At 54.0% G+C, this 18880-nt stretch overlaps 1 protein-coding gene across 1 annotated transcript; it reads right to left on the bottom strand.

Moving 5' to 3' along the window:
• Positions 1–913: 913 nt before the first annotated feature.
• On the bottom strand, positions 914–17380 carry ZSWIM4 (zinc finger SWIM-type containing 4). Its single transcript, XM_036282115.1, has 14 exons — positions 17228–17380; positions 15057–15258; positions 12829–13185; positions 11810–11958; positions 11560–11710; positions 10512–10679; positions 9613–9960; positions 8409–8546; positions 7810–8064; positions 7049–7184; positions 6047–6201; positions 4498–4661; positions 3022–3103; positions 914–2652 (listed from the first exon to the last, which is right to left on the bottom strand). The coding sequence occupies exons 1-14, from the start codon at positions 17378–17380 to the stop codon at positions 1793–1795; spliced, it is 3318 nt and encodes a 1105-aa protein (XP_036138008.1). The 3' UTR covers positions 914–1792.
• Between the last annotated feature and the right edge of the window lie 1500 nt (positions 17381–18880).

Raw genomic sequence — 18880 nt, 5'->3', positions numbered from 1 at the left:
CCTTCTCGCTGTCCCCTAGACCCCTCACTCTTTGGGGACTGGAAGCCTCATCTGCAGTGTAGGAGCTCAGACACGCCCTGGCGGTTCCCCATTGACTGCGCCCACCTGCGACTTTAGTTTCGGCCGGAGTTCCACCCATCAGGGCCTAGTCTAAAAGCAGTGTTCCCACCTTTGGGCTGTGGTGTCTCCCCCACCCAGCTGCACCCAGCACTCACCCTCCACTCCCGCGGCTCAGCAACTTGGAGAAGTACCCCTAACAGCAGGTGTCTGGAGCAAGGGCAACCCCTAGCGGCGAGTCCCAGCGGCGCAAGGGCCGTGTTGCCTGGGGTGGGAAGTCAGTGGCTCCAGCAAAGTATTAAATTAGACTTTGTTCCTAAAATGGATGCCCGTTCCTTAGACTTTGGAGCTCCAGTTTTCTCGTCTGTAAATGTAAATGTTCCTACCGACTCCGTAGGCCAAATGTAAAGCACTCACTACAGGGCTTGCTCATGGTGACCTCTCCACACTGCCTGCCATTATTTGCCGTTACCACCGATGACACCAGCAGTCACTCTTGTTCTGCCCCTCACTTGAAACTGGGCATTTTCTATGGAGGAAAAGTGGAGGGCCCCTGTTTGGGGGTGGGGGCGGACATACACTTCAGTCTCAAAATAAACTAAAGAAGAAAAAGCTGTGTTCCATCTTTAAAAAAACAAAAAGGAAAAAGGAAGTACAATATACAGTTCAATAAATAGAAAAAAAAAGTTATAAAAAGATGTGATCTTTTGTCCTTAATTACAAGAGGGAAAAAGATGGGGGGAAGGTGGGGAGGTCATAAAGACAGCAGCTGGGACTTAGAGACAAATAGAAAGGCAGGCTAGGTGGAGAGAAATATGGAAAAGGAGAGGAAAGTGAAGGGGCAGAGAGAGCAAGGAGACAGAGGAGGAGAAAGGGAGAGCCAGAGCCAGAGCCAGAGAATGCCCAGAGGCCAGCCTTTCTTTCCTTTCCAAATTTGGGATGGGGAGTCCCTGGCTCGCCTGTGCTTGTCTCCAGGTTTGGATGATGACAGTGTGAGCGTGGCTCAGTTCCTGAGTTGTATGTCCAGTGATTAGCAGGTAGGGGGAGGAACAGCAATGACCCCCTAGGCCACTCTGAGACCCCAGTACCCACAGGAATAGGAGTCCTGGCCAGATGGGGGTTGAGGTATGTGGCTGAGGCCTGAGGCCTCTTTAAATCCTTCAGTGGGGGTGAGCCACTGGTCCTGGCGGGTAGCCTGGGAGGGGGCTCCTGAGGCAGTGAGAGGAAGGTACAAAAAGAAATTTAGATACCCTAAGTCCCCTGGCCATCCAGAGTAGGGTGTGGGAAGGGTCTGCTACATTGACTTGGAGAGCCAGTTTCTGGAAAGTCCTGCCTCCCAGCTCCCCCGGAGCCCAAGCCAGACCTGCAAGTTTGGGGAAGGGGAGCCTGCTTACTGCTTTTGGGGTGCCCAAGGTGGGGTCATACCAGCTACTCAAGCACACACCCCCTTCTAGGCCTCTGGGTGGTGGTATGGCTTCTGATCCGTGCATCTCGAACACTCACTTGCATAGTCCTAGGCACACATGTGACAGGACACCACCCCCCATCCCCGCCCCATTCCCATGTCCAGGCAGGCTTTGGGGATGGCAGGCAAGACCACCTAGCTCTAGCTGGGCTCCTTCCCTGACTCAATATTGAGATGCCACAGGACCTCCAGTCCAGAACCCCGATGCAGAGTGGGTGCCACAAAAGCAGGAGCAAAGGGAGACCCTGTTCACGACCTGCTGGAACCCCCTCAGCCAAAACGTTCCCGCACCAACAGCATGAGCTTCTTTTTGCCCTTGTAAGTCTGTTTGAGGTTCTCTAAGAACTGGGCGAACTGAAGGTGCCCATCAGGTGCCAGCAGGAAGGTCTCTCGGGCCTTGCCCAGGAACTCGATGAAGTCGCCGTAGTGTCGTGGGCTGATGTGTGTGAGGCGAGAGTGGCTAGTGTTAATGTAGGCTGCCACTGTGGCGTCCAGGAGCTGGCAGAGCGGTGCCCGGTCAGTGCCCAGTGGTTTGGCTGCCCGGCGAGCCCCCAGGGGACCCAGGCCAGGTGCTGAGAGGGTCCATCGGCGCAAGATGTCAGAGAGCATGGGGGCACAGTGGATACTCCGGATGATGAGTGGGACAATGGCTGAAAGCTCGTGCCGGCCCAGGGAGTGGCTGAGGGAGCAGGCCCAGAGGACGTCGTTGACGGCGGGGTGGCTGTCCTGGTTAAAGGCAATGCTGAGCTGTGCCAGGGCCAGTGTAGCCAGCTTGTAGGCCCGCAGAGGCAGGCCTCGGTGCTCCATGTATCGGGCCACAGTGAAGAGGTGGGCGTGGCCCAGGCCACCAGCCGCTGCATCCAGCACAATCTGGTAGGCCGCCTCGAAGGCCGCGTGGTTCTTCTCACACAAGGTGAGAGCGGGCAAGGCGCAGTTCTGCGGGTCTTTCATGGCGCACTGCAAGGCCAGGGTTCGGGCACAGGCCCAGAGCTCCTCCCGCCGGGGTGCATCGAGCTGCAGCCGCAATAGAGTGGCATGTGTGGTGCCAGTCACTGCCACAATGGTGGCTGCCTCCACCGGTGTGAATAAGGAGTACCAGTTTTGCATGATGTTCATCAGGGCTTGTGGACCTGGGGAAGGTGAGATGGTGAAACTGGTCAGGAAGAGGAGCAGGAATGTGGACATATGTCCATGGGTTTACCCCAATACACATTCCCTGTGTCTCCACCTGCTGCTGTACCCTTCCAACAGAACAGGGTGCAGCAGGACTAGTTGGGAACTGGGTATGTGGTGGGGGGACTAAGCTTTGGTGCCATTGGCCCTCTCCAAGCCATTCAGCCTGGCCAGCCTCCAGGCTGTTGTCCAGCACAGTCCCTCTGCCCAACATTCCCTCCTGGCTTAGCCCCAAGCACAGGCTAGATCCAGAGGAAGGCCTCTACTTCTCTCGTACCCTCCTGGTTTCATGAAGAGATGGGTGGCAGGTCCCCTTGGGGACTCACCAATCTCCGTGGCACAGCTGACAAGCCAGCGCACCATCTCTCTTCGCCGCCAAGTCATGGTGCTCAGGGTCATCCGCATCACCTGCAGGGTGGGAAGGGGGACAGAAAGGAGTCACCCAAAACCTCAGGGTGGCTGAAGGAGAGAGGATGGGATCCTTAGGGACCCAGGGAGACTTAGAAGTTAGGGGCTGAGTCAGTGAGCCATACGGGCTGGACAAATGGCTTCACCTCTCTGGGCCTTAGTTTACTCACCTGTAAAATGGGGATAAAAACTGTATCTATTTCATAGGGTTATGAGAATTAAACAAAATTATGTAATAATGCTGTTTGCACAGTCTGTTGCCTCAAAGTGCTTGGCTAACGTCAGCCATTACTATTACTGCTATTGCTGGTGTTACGCTGAGGTCCCCATGCATCCTACTCTGGACAAGCCGACCAGTTCCTACTCTCCAGAAAGTTCCATGCTTCACGTCCGCAGATTCCCCCCTGTAACACTCAACAGAGCACCTGCTCCACAGGTCCCACCTTCTTTAGCTCCCACCCCCAATACGCATCTTCCTTGCTTGCCTCTTTCTGCAGGCTCCATCCCCAGTTCTGTCTAGTGGATCCTGCCTTCTGGAAGCTCCTAAATAGAGGGTCTCTTTCTAAACCTCCACCCTTGTCCTGTCCCCTCCACATGCCCCTAATGGCTCCAGACCCCACAAGAAGTTATTTTTGTCTAATTCTGCCTATGAGGGCCCCTTCCTTGCTAATTCTACCTGGGAAAGTCCCACCCAACCCTGCAAGCCTACCCCAGGCTGAAATTTACTCTCTTATTTTACTAGCCTACCCTCTGAGACCTTACCCCCCTCCACACCACACACCCTGCAGTTGGCTACTCACCTACAGGCTGCACCCATGCATGTTGGCCTCTGCCTCGCTAGGGCAAGATGGCCTGACCCATAGGGGTGGCTGGGACACTCACCCATTTCAACCACAGACCTCACCCCCAGAGGTAGCTCCTCACCTTTAAGACTTCCTCCAAACCCAGCCCCTCAGTGGTGTCTTCTAGGCTGGGTTCCCCTAAAGGCCCCACCTCCAAGAAAGCTCCTAATTGGCAGGCTTTGCCCCCCACTTCATGGTCCCATAGCACACCAGTCCCAGGCCTCATTCCCAAGGCCAGAACCCCTGGACTGTGCTCCCTCTGTGGCCCATCCTCTCACCAGCAGTCTTCATGACCCTCCTCCTCAGCCACACCCCCAAAGGTAGATTCTCACTTTCAACCACTGAGCCAAACCAGCCAGGGCTAGATTCTCACTTTCAGACTCTGCCACTGAGTCCTTAATTCATAGGCCCACCCCCACTGATAACCTCATGACCCCACTCCCAGGACTTACAGACTCTGCCTTTCTGTGGCCTGGCCCCAGAGGTGCCACTGACATTCCCAACCCCTACCCTGGCAGCATCCCCTTCCCCCATCCTCCTGGGGGCCCTCACCTGCAGGCCTAGCTCCAGTGCAATGCCCAGCAGGGTGGTGTCTGGTGGTGCGCTGGCTGGGGTGGCTGTCTTGCAAGCGTCCTGTGCCAGCTTGAAGAGCAAGGCTGGAGAGTGGATATTCTGCTGGATGGAGCCCAATACTGTGTGCAACCACTTGGGGTCTCCTGGGGTGGGGAGGGGGACATTGGCACCATTGTTACACCAGGCAGTTCATGTACCTCCACACAGGCGCACAGGTGTGAGCATGGAGAGTCACGCACCTGACAATGATTCTGTAGATCCAGACCACTCTAGACCACTCTCTTCACTCCCACCCCCTTCTCTCCTCAGCCCTCCTCCATTTCCATTGGGACGAAGCCACTTGGGAACCTGCTGGATGCCTAATGGTCAGGAGCATGGATTCTGGAATTGAATGCCAGGGTTCAAATCCCTGCCTTGCTGTGTGACCCTGCACAAGTCACTTCACGTCCCTGTGCCGTGGCTGTTCCAACTGTGCAATGAGTAATACTAATGTAATGGGACCTGCCTCACAGGGCCATTGAGAGCCCATACTAGTAAAGGCTTTAACATGGCCAGAGCTACACAAATATTATTTTTTATCATTATTATCATCATTGACTTAGATCCTACAATTCTCCAATACTCTACTCCAGCCACTCCTCTGTTCTTCAAGCATATAGGCACAGTCCAGCCTTGGACCTTTGCACTGGCTCGTTCCTCTGCCTGGAATGCTTTTCTCAGATGTTATGGACTGAACTGTGTCCCCCCCTCCTCCCCCCAATTCATATGTTGAAGCCCTCACTCCCAGCGTGATGATATTTGGAGGTGGGGCCTTTGAGAGAGACAATTAAATTTAGAAGAGGTCAAGAGGGTAGGGCCCCCATGATGGAATTAGTGCCCTTATAAGAACAGGAGAGATGAGAGATCTCTCTGCCATGTGAAGACACAATGAGAAGGTGGTTGTCTGCATGACAGAAAAGCGCCCTGGCCGGTTTGGTTCAGCGGTTGGAGTGTCAGCCTGTGGACCAGAGAGTCCTGGGTTCGGTTCTCGCTAGGGGCATGTACCAAAAAACAAAACAAAACAGAAGAGAGTCCTCACCAGGAACTGACCATGCTGAACCCTTGGATTTCCAGCCTCAGAACTGTGAGAAAATAAATTTCTGTTGTTCTGAGATATTTTGTGATGGCAGCCTGAGCCAAGACACCAGATGTTGACATGGCTCTGCACATTCATGTCTTGGCTTAAATGTCAACCTGCCTTATCCCCCTCTGGTGCACTTGCTACCGTCTCACTTACTGCACAACTATCCTCTTTACTTTATTTATTGTCTTTCTGCCCCCACTCCAATATAACACCACAGGGCATGAAATTTGGGACAGTTTTGTTTACTACGGCATCCTTAGCACCTGCCACAGTGCCTGGTCCATCTAAAAGGACTCCAGGAAAACTGGTGGAATTTGATAAAAGGACATAAGAGAGGAAGGAACACAGAAAAGGGAGGAAGGAGGGGCAGAAGAAAACAGGGGACGAGGGCAGTGTCATCCTCACCCTTGGCAGCAGTCAGCATGGTGGAGGCCAGTTCGCACTGGCGAGTCTCCAAGTGGCCCAGGATGAACCAGCGGGGGAAGCGGTTACTCATGACGGAGTCTAGTGGGTTGGGGTGAGGATCTCCAGCCGGAAGTGCTGTCTCCAGTACAGGCAGCCTGGAATGAAGAAGCAAGTCTGCAGTGAGGCCAGGCTTGAGTCTCCATCCTTCATAGGAGAGACCTCCTGCCTCAGCTGGAGCCTCCCCTCAGGCAGCAAAGCCCTAAACACCCAGGAAGATGGGAGATGTGTGCAAAATGCTCACTGTAGTGTTGCTTATGTTCATCACTCAGGGGTTGAATACATGCTTTATTTGTGTATCAAAGGCCATGTGGCTGATAAAGAGGTGACGGGATTATTTGTGTCCTGAGAGGGCCTTTAAAAATTCTATTTCTGTGATCTGGTGCATATGTGAAATGACAATATGTTAATTCATTGTAATGTTGAGTGTTTTTTTTTTTTTTACAATAGCGCAAATGTCTATCAGCTCCAGATTGGTTCTTTTATGATGTATCCTTACAGTGGTTCATGTACTATGTGTTACAACTAAGCCTTTACAATACAATGCTCAGTGAAAACAAGGGCAAAGAATAGGTACAGAATATGCCTTGGTGTAAAAGGGGGACCACATTTCAATTTCCAGATTGAGGATTTGCAGAAATCTCAACTCTTGATAAAAAAGTGGGAATACTCCTTGCCTCCAGAGAGATGTAGGTACGTTGGGGCAAATTGGGCTAGAAAAGTACTCTGAATTTTGTGCCATGTGAATGTCTCTCAAATTCAAAATAATATTATACACTTATACTTAATAGTGAAGAGCACAGGCAGCCTGCAGTGCCAGCATGAGGGAGATTGAAATACCAAGGCTGTGAGTTCAGTGGGGAGGAGGGGGCTGTGCGGGCACCTCCCATTCCCCAGTCCTGCCTGGCCCCTGGGCAGAGTCTCCAGCTCTCTGCCTGTCCTTACCTCATGGCTCTCAGCGCCAGGCGGTAGGCCAGGTCAGGGTCGTGGGGTAGCAGTGCGGTGAACAGGTATCGAGCACAGGTGTGCATTGGCACACTCTCCCGGAACAGCACCTCTCCAAAGCCACTGGAGGGACCCCCTGCAGGGGCAGCCTGAGCTCAGCCCCCAGGTATGGGCTCACTTCTGCATTTCTGCATCTCCCCAGATCTCTCCAGACCCCAGGCTGCGCAGGGGATGGGTAGACCCCAGGATAGAGTGGCTGGGACTAGGGACTGGAGAAGTCCTGGGCAGGGGGGCACAGTGCTGAGACAGAAAAGCCCTGGGAAATTCCAAAAGAGGAAACCCTGGATACCCCTGGGTGTGGGGACAGGACTCAGATGCAGGGTGAGGACAGAGGGTGGAGGTGGGGCTGTACCTGATTAGGGGTGGGGCCAAGCTAGCTCTTCACAGTAGTAGGGGGCGGGGTCTCAAAAGGCAGGACCAAGGGACAGAACCAGTCAAGTCCAGCTGGGCATCAGTGACTTGGCTTATGGACCCCAAGGGAGGCAGGGGGCGGGACCTCATCACTTGCGGCAGTTACTGACTGCCAGAACATGCTAGGGCGCAAGACCAAGGGCTGGATCTTACCTTTTAGGAAATGCTAAGGTAAGGACCAAAAGAGCCAGCTAGGGGTGGAGCCTCCCAATCCAGCAACAACCTGACAAGCTGAGGCCAGGGGTAAAACCCTAACTTCTGAACAGCCAGGCCTAGGGGCAGGGCCTCACCATCCAGGAGCAGCCCAGCCTGCTTGCGCAGCACTTGAACCAGCCGCTCATCCAGCTCCACCTCCTCCAGCAGAGCCAACAGTTGCTCCTCATTGCGAACCACCTTGTCCTGGGCATACAGCCCCTCAGGCAGGGCTCGCTGCTGTCCCAGGCCCAGCAGTGCCACCTCCAGCGCCAGTGCCAAGTAGGACTCCCCAGGGCTCCCGGGCACCTGCACGTGCTGGTAGGCCACCTTCCGCTTCTCGGGGCCGGAGTCTGTGGGAGACCGGCACCATAGATGCTAGAGGGGGACCCCTTTTCTGGAACCCCAATGGCCCTTGACCCCAGGCATACAGACTGAGAGTATATGGTACAGGGGGAGTCCAGCTGCTCCCAGCACTGACCAGGGGGCGAGGGCCATCTTCAAGCAGCAGATAGGCCTATAGTGGCTTCATTTTCAGAGGCTAAGCCTATTGGCTCCTAGCACTGTGGAGAGGCCACGAGGAGGATGGGGTAAGGATAAGGGTAAGGGTGTAGTCTTGCTCTCTAGGAGTACTGAGCCAGAGGGTTTAACCAGGGAGATGCGGATTGCCTCTCCTCCAGAGATCCCCAGTGAGTACCTGGGTAAAGGGCGAGGGTCTCTTCCTCCAGGCGACAGGCCTCCAGGAGCGCCCTGCAGAGGCAGCCAATGGGGTCCAGGGGGTGGCCTACCCATCCTTCCGTGTTGGTAATGCACGTGGAGCCTTTCTGTAGCAGCTCTGCAGGCCGGAATGTCCACCCATCATCCTAAGCCCCTGGGGGGGCTTCCTCACTCTGAACTCCAGCCCAGCCTCCCGGTGCCTGCCCACCATCTGCCCACCCAGTGGTCATCTTCTCTGCCCCTGGAGTTCTGCAGCAGTTCTCACCTCTACAGCCCTCTGGCTTCCTACTCCACAGCCACTCCCAGGCCTGGAAGGATGCCTGAAGGGAACTGGGCACTTTCTAAAACCTCCAACCAGTGTCATTCCTCCTCATAATCCATAATCCCACCTGCCTCTCTCAAACCCAACCAGCAGCTTCTGGGTGTTCTCTTGGGAACCGCCCGCTATGAAGACTGTAGGCTGCTGGGCTTAACGTGCTTCCGAAATTCAAATTCTTGAACTCAAACAGCAGCTTTCCTGGCCTTTTTAAAAAAATCCTCACAGGGAGATATTTTCCCCTTTATCTTCAGATAGATAGAGTGGGAAGAAGGGAGGGAGGCAGAGAAAGAGAGAGAAAGAAACATTGATTGGTTGTCTCCCACATGGCCCCACCCAGAGCCAGGGACCAAATTGCAACCAAGGTAGGTGCCCCTGACCAGAATTGAACCCGAGACTGGTCTGCAGGCTGATGCTCTAAGCACTGAGAAACTGGCCAGGGTGCTTCCCTGACTTTTAATCCTACAGCCCTTCCAGTGGCTTTGAGCCCTCAACCCCTTGTATTAAATGCCTGTATGGCCTGGCCAGTGTGGGTCAGTGGTTGAGCATCAATCCATGCACCAAGAGGTCACCGGTTCAATTCCCAGTCAGGGTACATGCCCAGGTTGTGGGCCAAATCCCCAGTGGGGCGTATGCAGGAGGTAGCCAATTGATGTTCTCTCTCACTGATGTTTCTCTCTCTCCCTTCCTCTCTAAAATCAATAAAGAAAAAAATTAAAAAATTTAAATGCCTGTATGCTCAAGACACCTAGAATGGTTTGGTTTTCCCTGTGGGAACTTAAGTGGTACCCACTGACCACCTGGGTCACCATAGCCCCCAGCAACTGTGACTGCAGCCCCAGGCCCTGATAACTATATTGATGCCCACCTTTTTTCTGCTGCTTGTAGCTCTCAAGCTGATGCCGCCGCTGTAGCCGGAGTGTATTGACTATGGCTCCTGCCAGCCGCAGAGCCTGGCGGGGGTATCCATGGGCACGCAGGGTGTCCACACGGGCACAAGCAGTGGGGAATGGCTCCCCCAGCCAGAGGGGGCGGCCCTGGGAGTCAAAGGTTGCCTTGTCGCTGCCCACGTGGCCTGTGAGGCTGGGGCCATAGCAGTCGCTGGCCAGGATCCTCTGCAGGTGGGTGTCACTCCAATGCAGTGACCCAGCCTGCAGGGCGCGGCCAAACACGGTGTGGCGGGAACCTGCAGTCACCACATCCTCCTCCTCTGGGCCTGCAGAAGAGGTGTCCAACATGGCACACCAGCTGGGCCATGGCCAGTTTTCCGAACTGAGTGCCAGCTTAGGGCTAGACTCTGGGTGCATCGATGGAAATGTGTTATCGCAAATCCTTACAGCGGTCTTTCAAAGGTGCAAGTGTGAGTGTGTGTGTGTGTTGGACACGGAAGTTGAATAACTATCTCTCTGTCCATCTTTCTATCCCCTACTTTCATTCCTCTTTCTTCTCTTTATCTCTCCCCACCCCCCTTCCTCTCTCTCCTCCTGTTTCCTTTAATCTCTGCCTTTCTTTTCAGTATCTTTCTTTCCTTTTCCCTCTGTTCCTCCCACTCCCGCCTCCATTGCCAAGAGGCTAAAATAGGAAACCAGCCCAAAGCTACAGATGTCTTAGGCATTTCACTTACTGTCCCTTGGGCTACCCACTGCCCTGCTCTGGGCACTCTCTCCGTTCTGTAGGGGAGAACAGGCAAGGGGTGGGATCCCCATCCCTCTCCCCCAGAGCACCATGATGGGGAGGTAGGGCACCGGCAGAGGACCCCTCTCCTACCTGGGCTGAGGGCTGTGGTGGGCTGCAGGCTGGGCCCGTTGAAAGAGTAGTTGCCCTCTTCCAGTGGGCACACGTCCAGTTTGTCCCACTTGCCAAGCAGCTGCAGCCAGCTCGCCTGCTCCTCTGGTTTACAGTGGGGGCTCAGGACTACACACACCCACAGGGCCCCTGGCATGGGGGAGGTTCAACATCATGTCAACAGTAGCAGCACGGGGCTTGGGGGAGGTTCAACATCATGCCAACAGTAGCAACACACATTTATGGAGTGCCTACTGTGTGCTAGGCACTACTTTCTGTTTCTCCCTCACTTTAGGCCTCTGAGGTTACAACTAATGATATTTTCACTTTATAGGTAAGAAAACTGAGACAGAGAGAGGTTAAGTCACTGGCTTAAGGTCACACAGCTGGGAAGTTGGAAGGATTCAAACCCAGGCCTGCAGACTCCTCTCACTACCCCCCACCCCAAAGTGCTTGTCAGCATCGATCACAGGGGTCAGCAAACAACTGTCCCTGGAGAAAATCCATCCCTGCTGTTTTTCAGCAGTCTGCGAGATAAGATTTATTTTTACATTTTTAAATGGTGGTGGGGGTGGGGAATCAAAAGAATATTTTGTGACTTGAAATTACGTGAAATTCAAATAAATAGTGTCCGTAAATACAGTTTCATGGGAATTCTGCCACTCCCATTCAGTTATGTATGTTTGTGGTTGCTTTTCTGCCACAATGGGCAAAATTGAGGAGTTACTACAGAGACCAAATGGCCTGCAAAGCTGAAACTATTGACTGTCTAGTCCTTATGAAAAAGGTGTGTCAATCCCTGGTCTGATAGGTTTGTACTATGTTCTCATCTGTCTCCCCTACCAGGAGGGCAGGGACTTAATCCATTTCTTGCTGTAGCTCCAGCCATCAGTACAGTGAGTGCCCTAGACATTGGAGGTGCTAATGAATGGAGGAAGGACTCAGGGGCCGGACCTCAATCTTGGGGCGGGGGGCAAGAGACCTAACACCAAAGCCCTGGTGCCTGCCCCACTTTAGATCTGGGCCTTACCCAGCTCGTCCCACAGCTGCCGGCACTTGTCTGTCATGCCAGCACCCTGCTGCCGCCACAGGGCCAGGCGAGGGTCCTGCAGAAACTGCTCAGTCATGAGGATCAGCATGCGCGCCCCGTTGGAGTCCCGCATTCGCAGCATCTCCCGCACCTGCATGGGGATGAGCTGGTGAGGAAGGGGAGGGGCACTGGCACCAGTGTCTCCCAGCCCCACTGCAGCCCTACTGCGTACACTATGCCCTCTCAGCACCTTGCTGAACATAGAGCGCAGCTGCTGGCTGGCGCCGTAGTAGCCACCGTTGGACAGCAGCTGCTTCACCTGCTCCTGGATCTGCTCCTCGTCCAGGTGCCAGCAGTTGGCATCCTCAATGCCTGCACCTGCCGTGGGGTCTGGGGCACCTGTGGGGTGGGGAGGAAAGCTGAGGCTGGGATTGGGGAGAGGGTGCCTTTGCCCCTGCCATCATTCAGTCCTCCATCCCAAAGTTCCATTCATCATCCATTCAACCCACCTGAAAAATCACCCAGCTATCCATTCATCTGTCTGTCTGACCATCATCTCCTCTAAAATGCCTGTCATCCATCCATCCCACCCAAACATCATTCATTCATTTACTTATTCATCCATCTTAACTGAAACACCAATCTGCACATCCATCTATCTCAACACCACCCACCCATTCCCCCCATCCATTCATCCATTCAGGTGAAATGGTGGTCCATCCATGCCACCCAAAACATCATCTACCTATGCACATCCAAACTACTCACCTGTCTACCCCCATTGTCTGCCATGTATCTATCCATCCACACATCTATAACCCTTAGCATATCTACCTACCCCATTAGTCAAGGATCCAACTTACCCATAACTTCCACTGGCTCCCCTATCTATACCCATCCCATTGTTCCATCCATCCAGCTATCTACTCCTAGCTGTCTTTCCAACTCATCTGTACCAACCACTCCCAATATCCAGACCCACACAGCTGCACTCTCCACCCATCCAACGAACCCCAGCTTTCTATCTATTCTTCTCCCATCAAACCATCCATTCATATGTATCTCCTCAAACACTCATCACCCTGAGTCCATCCCCACTTGAGCCATCCACCACATTAGTCCACACATACGAATATCCCATGCTTCCGTCAGTTTACCCCTAATCCACGCACCCACTAGTCCTTCCAATTCTCCACCAACTTCATCTGTCCACTACCATCAGTGTACCTCAACCCTCTCAAAGCCCATCAGACCCCAAGGCACCCTTACCGTGCACCAGGTTGATTTCGGAGCCTAGGAGGAGGATCTCGTCAGCCAAGCGCTGGGCAGTGGGTAGCACCTCAGTGTGGTGGGCACTGATGAGATACTGCACGAACTTCTGAAGCTGGTCCCGGTTCATCTGGGAGAGTGTCTCGGAGATGGGCAGTCGCAGCTCCACTTGATAGGCATGCCGAATTCGGTACAGTGACAGGGCCACCACATGAGCACAGTAGAAGAGGTCGCGATTGTCACAGCCACAACTCACAGATGTGATCTTACAGCGGTCAAAGCTGATGGAGACGTGGTAGAGGCGCTCAGGCTCTCCGGGGCCCCCTGGCTCCCGGATGTTACCACTTAGGTGGAACCCTAAGACAAAAACCAAACCATCACCACTGTCACCCCAGGGGCAAGGGTTGCTCATCCATGGCACACAGCAAGACCGGGTGCAAATGTCAGCTGAGTAACCTAGAGCAAGTCACTTAACCTCTCTGTGCCTCAGTTTCCTCACCTGTCAAATGAGAATAAACAATAACATTCTCTTCCATATAGCTGTCATGAGGATTAAATGAGTTAACAGTTGGCAAGGACTTAGAACACTGTTGGTATACAGTAAGTCCTAAATAAATGCAAGTATAAATGTTACTGTAGAGATGATATTAAAGATGGTTTTCTCAGTCCTTTGGTTACCATGGATACAGCCCAGGGTCCAGATGCCCTGTAACTTCCTGGAAAAATGCCAAAGGCTTGTGACACTTGGGAGCAAGGGGCAGATGTGGCAGGCCAGGTCACCCCATCACCCCCTGTCCCTCCCTGGCCCCTGGGGAGCCCAGATGCCAGGCTCATCAGACTGGTTGGGCAGCTCAGGCCCCAGCCGGCCCTGGCTGCGTCATGCAGGGAGACAGCAGCTTCCTCATACCGGCTGGAGGTGGCTGAGCCTGTGGCCAGCTGGGCCATGTCCAGGCAAGGGGGCCCCCAGGCTGAGAAGGTTTAGGGAGGGTCATGGTCAAGCCCCTGCCTCCAGCTGGGAGACGTGACCTGCCCCCATGGAGGTGTGGTGTTCCAGGGCTCACCTGTTTTCTGGCTTAACCTCTACTGGTTCCCTTCTGAGCCCCACTACCTGAGGTCTAGAATCATCTCTCACCCCTAGCTCCAAAGCTCTGCCACCTCCCTTCCCCTCCACTTGACTCGCTACCTGAGGTGTAAGACCACCCCTCACAGCTGATCCTAAACTTTTGCCTTAGACTCCCACCTAAGCCTCGTTGCCCTAGTTCTGATCCCAACCTCCACCTGAGTCTCTCTGCCCGAGGCCTAGTATCATTCTTGCCTCTGGCTCTATGAGACCTCAGTCCCAGTGCATCACTGGGTCTCTCTACCTGAGGTATGGAACCTCCTCTCATTTCCGGCTTACAAATTCTCCTCAGTGCTGCCTCGGTCCTGCCTTCCTCCCAATCTTACCACCTCTCCCCCCACCCTCCAACCAGGGGTGGGGAACATCCAGCCCATGGGCTCTGTAAGGCCTGTGAAATCAATAGCAGCTAACATCACATGCCTCACCAAATTAGCCTGACCAAATATAGTAGGCTAATATTTTTGTTTTTGTTTTTTTGAATTCTCACCTGAGGATACTCTCCATTTATTTTCAGACAGAGTGGGAGAGAGAGAGAGAGAAACATAGATGTGAGAGAGACACATTGATTGGTTAGTAGGCTAATTTAAAAAATATATGTTTTTATTCACTTTTTAGAGTGAGAGGAAGGGAGAGAGAGATAGAAACATCGATGTGAGAGAGAAACACCGATTGGCTGCCTCCTGCACACCTCTTACTGGGGATCGAGCCCACAACCCGGGCATGTGCCCTGACCAGGAATCGAACCAAGACATCTCAGTCCATGGGTCCATGCTCAATCCACTGAGACACACAAGTTGGCTAGCATGCTAATTTTTAAGTTGATAATTTTGTATGGCCCAGGAATGATGTTATAAATATCCAAATGGTTCTTGGCAGAAAAAAGGTTCCCCACCCCTAAATTCTGTCTGAGCTGGAGCAACATCCTTCCCCTGACCCCTCATCTAAGCCCGCTGCCAGAGGTCTAGGCAGATTTCTGCTTTTTAGTTCACAATATCTTGTCCAACCTTCCCCAGAGATTTGGATCATCTCCCTGGCCCAGGCCTCCCTCCCCGTCTCCCTCCTCCATGCCTTCTCTGGGCCTCCTGGCCTCTCTGGCAGGGGTACTTACCTACTTGGAGCACGCGGTCTACGGCCCCGCTCTGCAGCAGGTGCAGCCCTCGGGTGAAGGGCACCCGGGTGTCGTGCTCGCCCTCTGGAGGCTGGTAGCCCAGGGATGAGTACATACATATCTCCCGTTCGCTGCGTGGAAACGACCAGAACACAATGCGCTTTTGGACCGGCTCGGGCACCCGGGAGAAACGCTCCTCGACCTGAAGGAAAGGCTGGTGGGTTAGAACCCCAGCTTGAGTTCTGGCTTTGACACTTATAAGCTGTATGACCTTGGACAATCACTTTGCCTCTCTGAGATTCAGTTTTCTCAAGTGTGATGTGGATGTTAACAGCACAGGCCTCGTGGGTACTGTGACAATTAAATATGCATTAATCTACATAAATTACTTGTAATAACATCTGTCCCATAGTGTTCTAGAACTTTCTGCTGCTTTCCTCCTGGATATCAGGTCCTAGGGTCCTGATGTAAGACAGTGTTGCCTCCTAGGCTTTGAGGGGGTAGGAGAAAGATAAATGTTATAAGAATAGCGACCAGGCCTATATTTTCTCAATCTATACTATGCTAAATACTCTATATGCAATTTCCCTTAATTTTCACAGCAAAATTCCAATGATATTAATCACTTTTAACAGCCTGGGTAATCTTAGGCTCAGATGTGGAGTGAATTTACTTGTTCAGAGTCCCAAGATGGTGAGCTCCAATTCCCAACAAAGACTCTGTTCTCAGCTTCCAAGGGCCCCCAGGAAGGGAGGGGTGTCCTAGCAACCCCCATGCACTCTGGGCAATGAACTGAGCTGGTTGAGTCTGCGTTCCAATCTGAGCTTGCTACTCACTGGCTGGTGACCTTGGGCAAGTTTCTCAACCTCTCTGTGCCCCAGTTTCCTCAGAGTGGGAAGGAAAACCACAACTCCCAAAGGGTTGCAGAAGATTCTGTGAGCTTTTATGAGGCAAGAGCTTTTCTAGTGCCCAGCCTGGCCAGAGCAGGTACATGGGAGTCCTGAAAATGGTTTTAGGATTATTCTGGGCATCTCACACACAATGAAGGGGCAGGGACCCTCCAGAGCCTCCAAATCTGGGTTTCAGGGGGAAGAGGGAGGGCCAGTGACTGGCCCAGGCCTCAGAGACAGTTGGCAAATGACTAAGGAGGGATTTTCCAGGCCATGAACCTGAACCTGCTCCATCCACACTTCGCCCAGCCCTATCAGTCCCAGCAGGCTCTGGAGAGGTCAGGGGCAAAGAATGCCCCCTCAAAGCCAGGCAGAGCCTGTGGGAGTGCATAAGGTTTGCTCAGGTCTGGGCCAGCTCCTGAGGCACCCACACTAAGGCTAGAAAAGGGGACATCCAGGACCCCAGCCCTGGGGTATCCTGTCAGAACCCCAGAAGCCATAAAGGTGGGATTCCAGATGCACCTGTTCAGGTACCATCAGGACACATATCCCGACCCTGCTGCCTTCCTCCGGAAGAGAGAAGGGTGTGTAATAGGGGACTTGCGGGGGAGGCATGAAATTGGAGAAATCCCTGCAGCCCATCAGGAGGGGCTGGGCAGCCCCAGGTGGGAGGTGGTCCCAGAAGTACTGGGGGTGGGAGTGGGGGACAGGACCTGAGGGAAGAATCTGGAGGAGGGGGGGTCCCCATGGGACAGGTGGATTCTGGAGGCTGGGAAAGCATAAAGGAGTGTCTTAGGCTGAGATCTGCAGAAATGGGGGAGTCTTCTTCTGGGGGTGTAGGGCGGAGATCTAGAATAGGGGAGTGTGGGTCTCTAGCAGCTGTACCCTGGGGTGTCCCCGATGCGGGTAGCTTGTAGGAGTTAGAGAGAGGGTTGAATGGGGTGCCCTAATGGGGGATGGGAGGGGAAGAGGGGGGTACCCACGGTTGTGAGAGGGCCATGGGAAGGAGAAGGAAGTGTCAAGAATTGGGATCTAGGGCGCTGGGGCATCCCTGGATCTAGTGGGCTGGAGGGCAGGGCTGGTGGGGAAGGGATGAGGGTGGGTCATGAGGTTTGAAGGAGTGAAATGGGAAGATAAGGAGGTGCCTCCGGGCAGGGTTAAGGATCGTGGAGATTTCTCTCCGATGAGGGCAGGTTCGGAGGCAGGGGGCTGGGCCGGGGGGAGGAGAAGGCCTATCGAGAAAGGGGTTGGGGGTGCGTCCCTCCCCACGCCCTCGGTCACCTGCTCGAAGGCCCAGCTCTCGGCTACTCGCTTGGCGCTGAGGTCCAGCAGCGCCTCGGGTCGGCCCCGGCCGCGCACGGCCCCGGCCCCGGCATCGCGCTCCTCCGGTCCCGCGGGGCAGCTCCGACTCCGCTTGGCCGCGGGGGCGTCCATCGGCCGGGGCCGGGGCCGGGGCCGGGGCGGGGCCTGTTGTGTGTGGGGGTTGGTCCGATGCCCGCTCCGCTTCGCCGGCTCCCGCGACCCCTACTCGCCTTCCAGTCTTTCCTCCACGATGGGCCGCGCCCGGACCCCCGCTGCTCCCACCCCCGCCCCGCGCCCGGCCGGCCGGGTGATGCGGCCCCTTTAAGACTCTTCACAACAATGAAGCTGCTTCGGCCGCCGCTTTATCCTCCGCCTCGTCCCGCCCCCGCCGCCCGTCCCAATTGGCCCCCCCGTAGGCCTCCGAGGCCCTCCTCTGCTATTGGCGGTACGGCCAGACCCGTCTCCAGGTCTCCACTGCTCATTCGTTATATGCCTTGCCTGTCTTTCTGGAGCTGTCCAATAAGAGCGTTCAGCGAGAGGCGCTGTCAATCAGGGGGCGCCAGAGGCCAATCAGAGTGGGAAGACTTCCGCGGCGCTGGCATTCTGTGGAGTTTCGGGGCGGGCCTTGGGTTCATTCACAACATTCCTCCCCCGCCCCCCCTCGGGTTGGACAGCGCGCCCTGGGCAGCTGGAACTGCGCCCACATACGGCTTTGTTTATTGAGGGTCGCTTCCGGGCGCCGCAAGGGGACAATCAACATGGCTTGGCCCGGGAACGAGACAGAACGGCGGGATCCCCGGCAGCAGCTCAGCCTCTCCTTCCTCTGGTCTGTGCGACGCGAGAAACTCTCAGCCTCTGGGCGCCGGGTCGTTTTGATGCGTTGTGGGATGGGGAGATCACTGGCCCTTTGGCAGTGCTCTTGGGGGCTGCGGACCTCCTCTCCAGAAATAGGGCCCAATTCAAGCCCATCTTTGAGTCCCAAGCTAGGCAGCCCCAATCCATTTTATGCCGTAAATATGTCGTTGCGTCATAGGAAATTGCTGATTTTCCACAATTTATGACCTATTAAAATGGCAATTTCATGAGGTTTGACGTAATATTGTCAAATATGACCACATGTGGTTATTTTTTCTGACCAATTTTCCAGGCCACATCTTTGGCCTGGAAGTTGGCCGTGGTCTTTATCCACCCCTGATCTCTTGTCCTTAGAGAATCCTGCATTTTCCCTTCGCTACACCTCTTTCCATTATCTTTACATATTTTTAGTTCAGCAGTTGTTTAATTTGTTTCTCCCTCTCCACCGTTGAGCCCCAAGAAACTAATAGGGGCACTGCTTTTTTACCAGCACCTGAACAGCACCAGGCATACAGCAGTCACTCAATCTATAACTGGTTGAGTGAACCACTCATGCTTTGCTCCCATTCTGTTGAAATGATCTACAGAATAGGAAAAACCCAAGCTGGCCTCTAAGTGGCCTCATTGCTGCCCCTCCTCATATGGAAACACTGGCTTTTACCTTCCAGGAATTTCCAGTTTCACAGTGGCACTTTCTGGCCAGTCCCCAACCCACAATTCAGTAAACTCCCTCTAACCTGCACTGTCCCATATGGTCACCACTGGCCACAAGTGGCC

This window comes from Molossus molossus, unplaced genomic scaffold (genome assembly GCF_014108415.1).
Source record: "Molossus molossus isolate mMolMol1 unplaced genomic scaffold, mMolMol1.p scaffold_m16_p_4, whole genome shotgun sequence".
In the NCBI taxonomy this organism is placed as follows: domain Eukaryota; kingdom Metazoa; phylum Chordata; class Mammalia; order Chiroptera; family Molossidae; genus Molossus; species Molossus molossus.
Note: the sequence above shows the minus strand (reverse complement) of the source record. Positions and strands in the feature narration are given on the sequence as shown.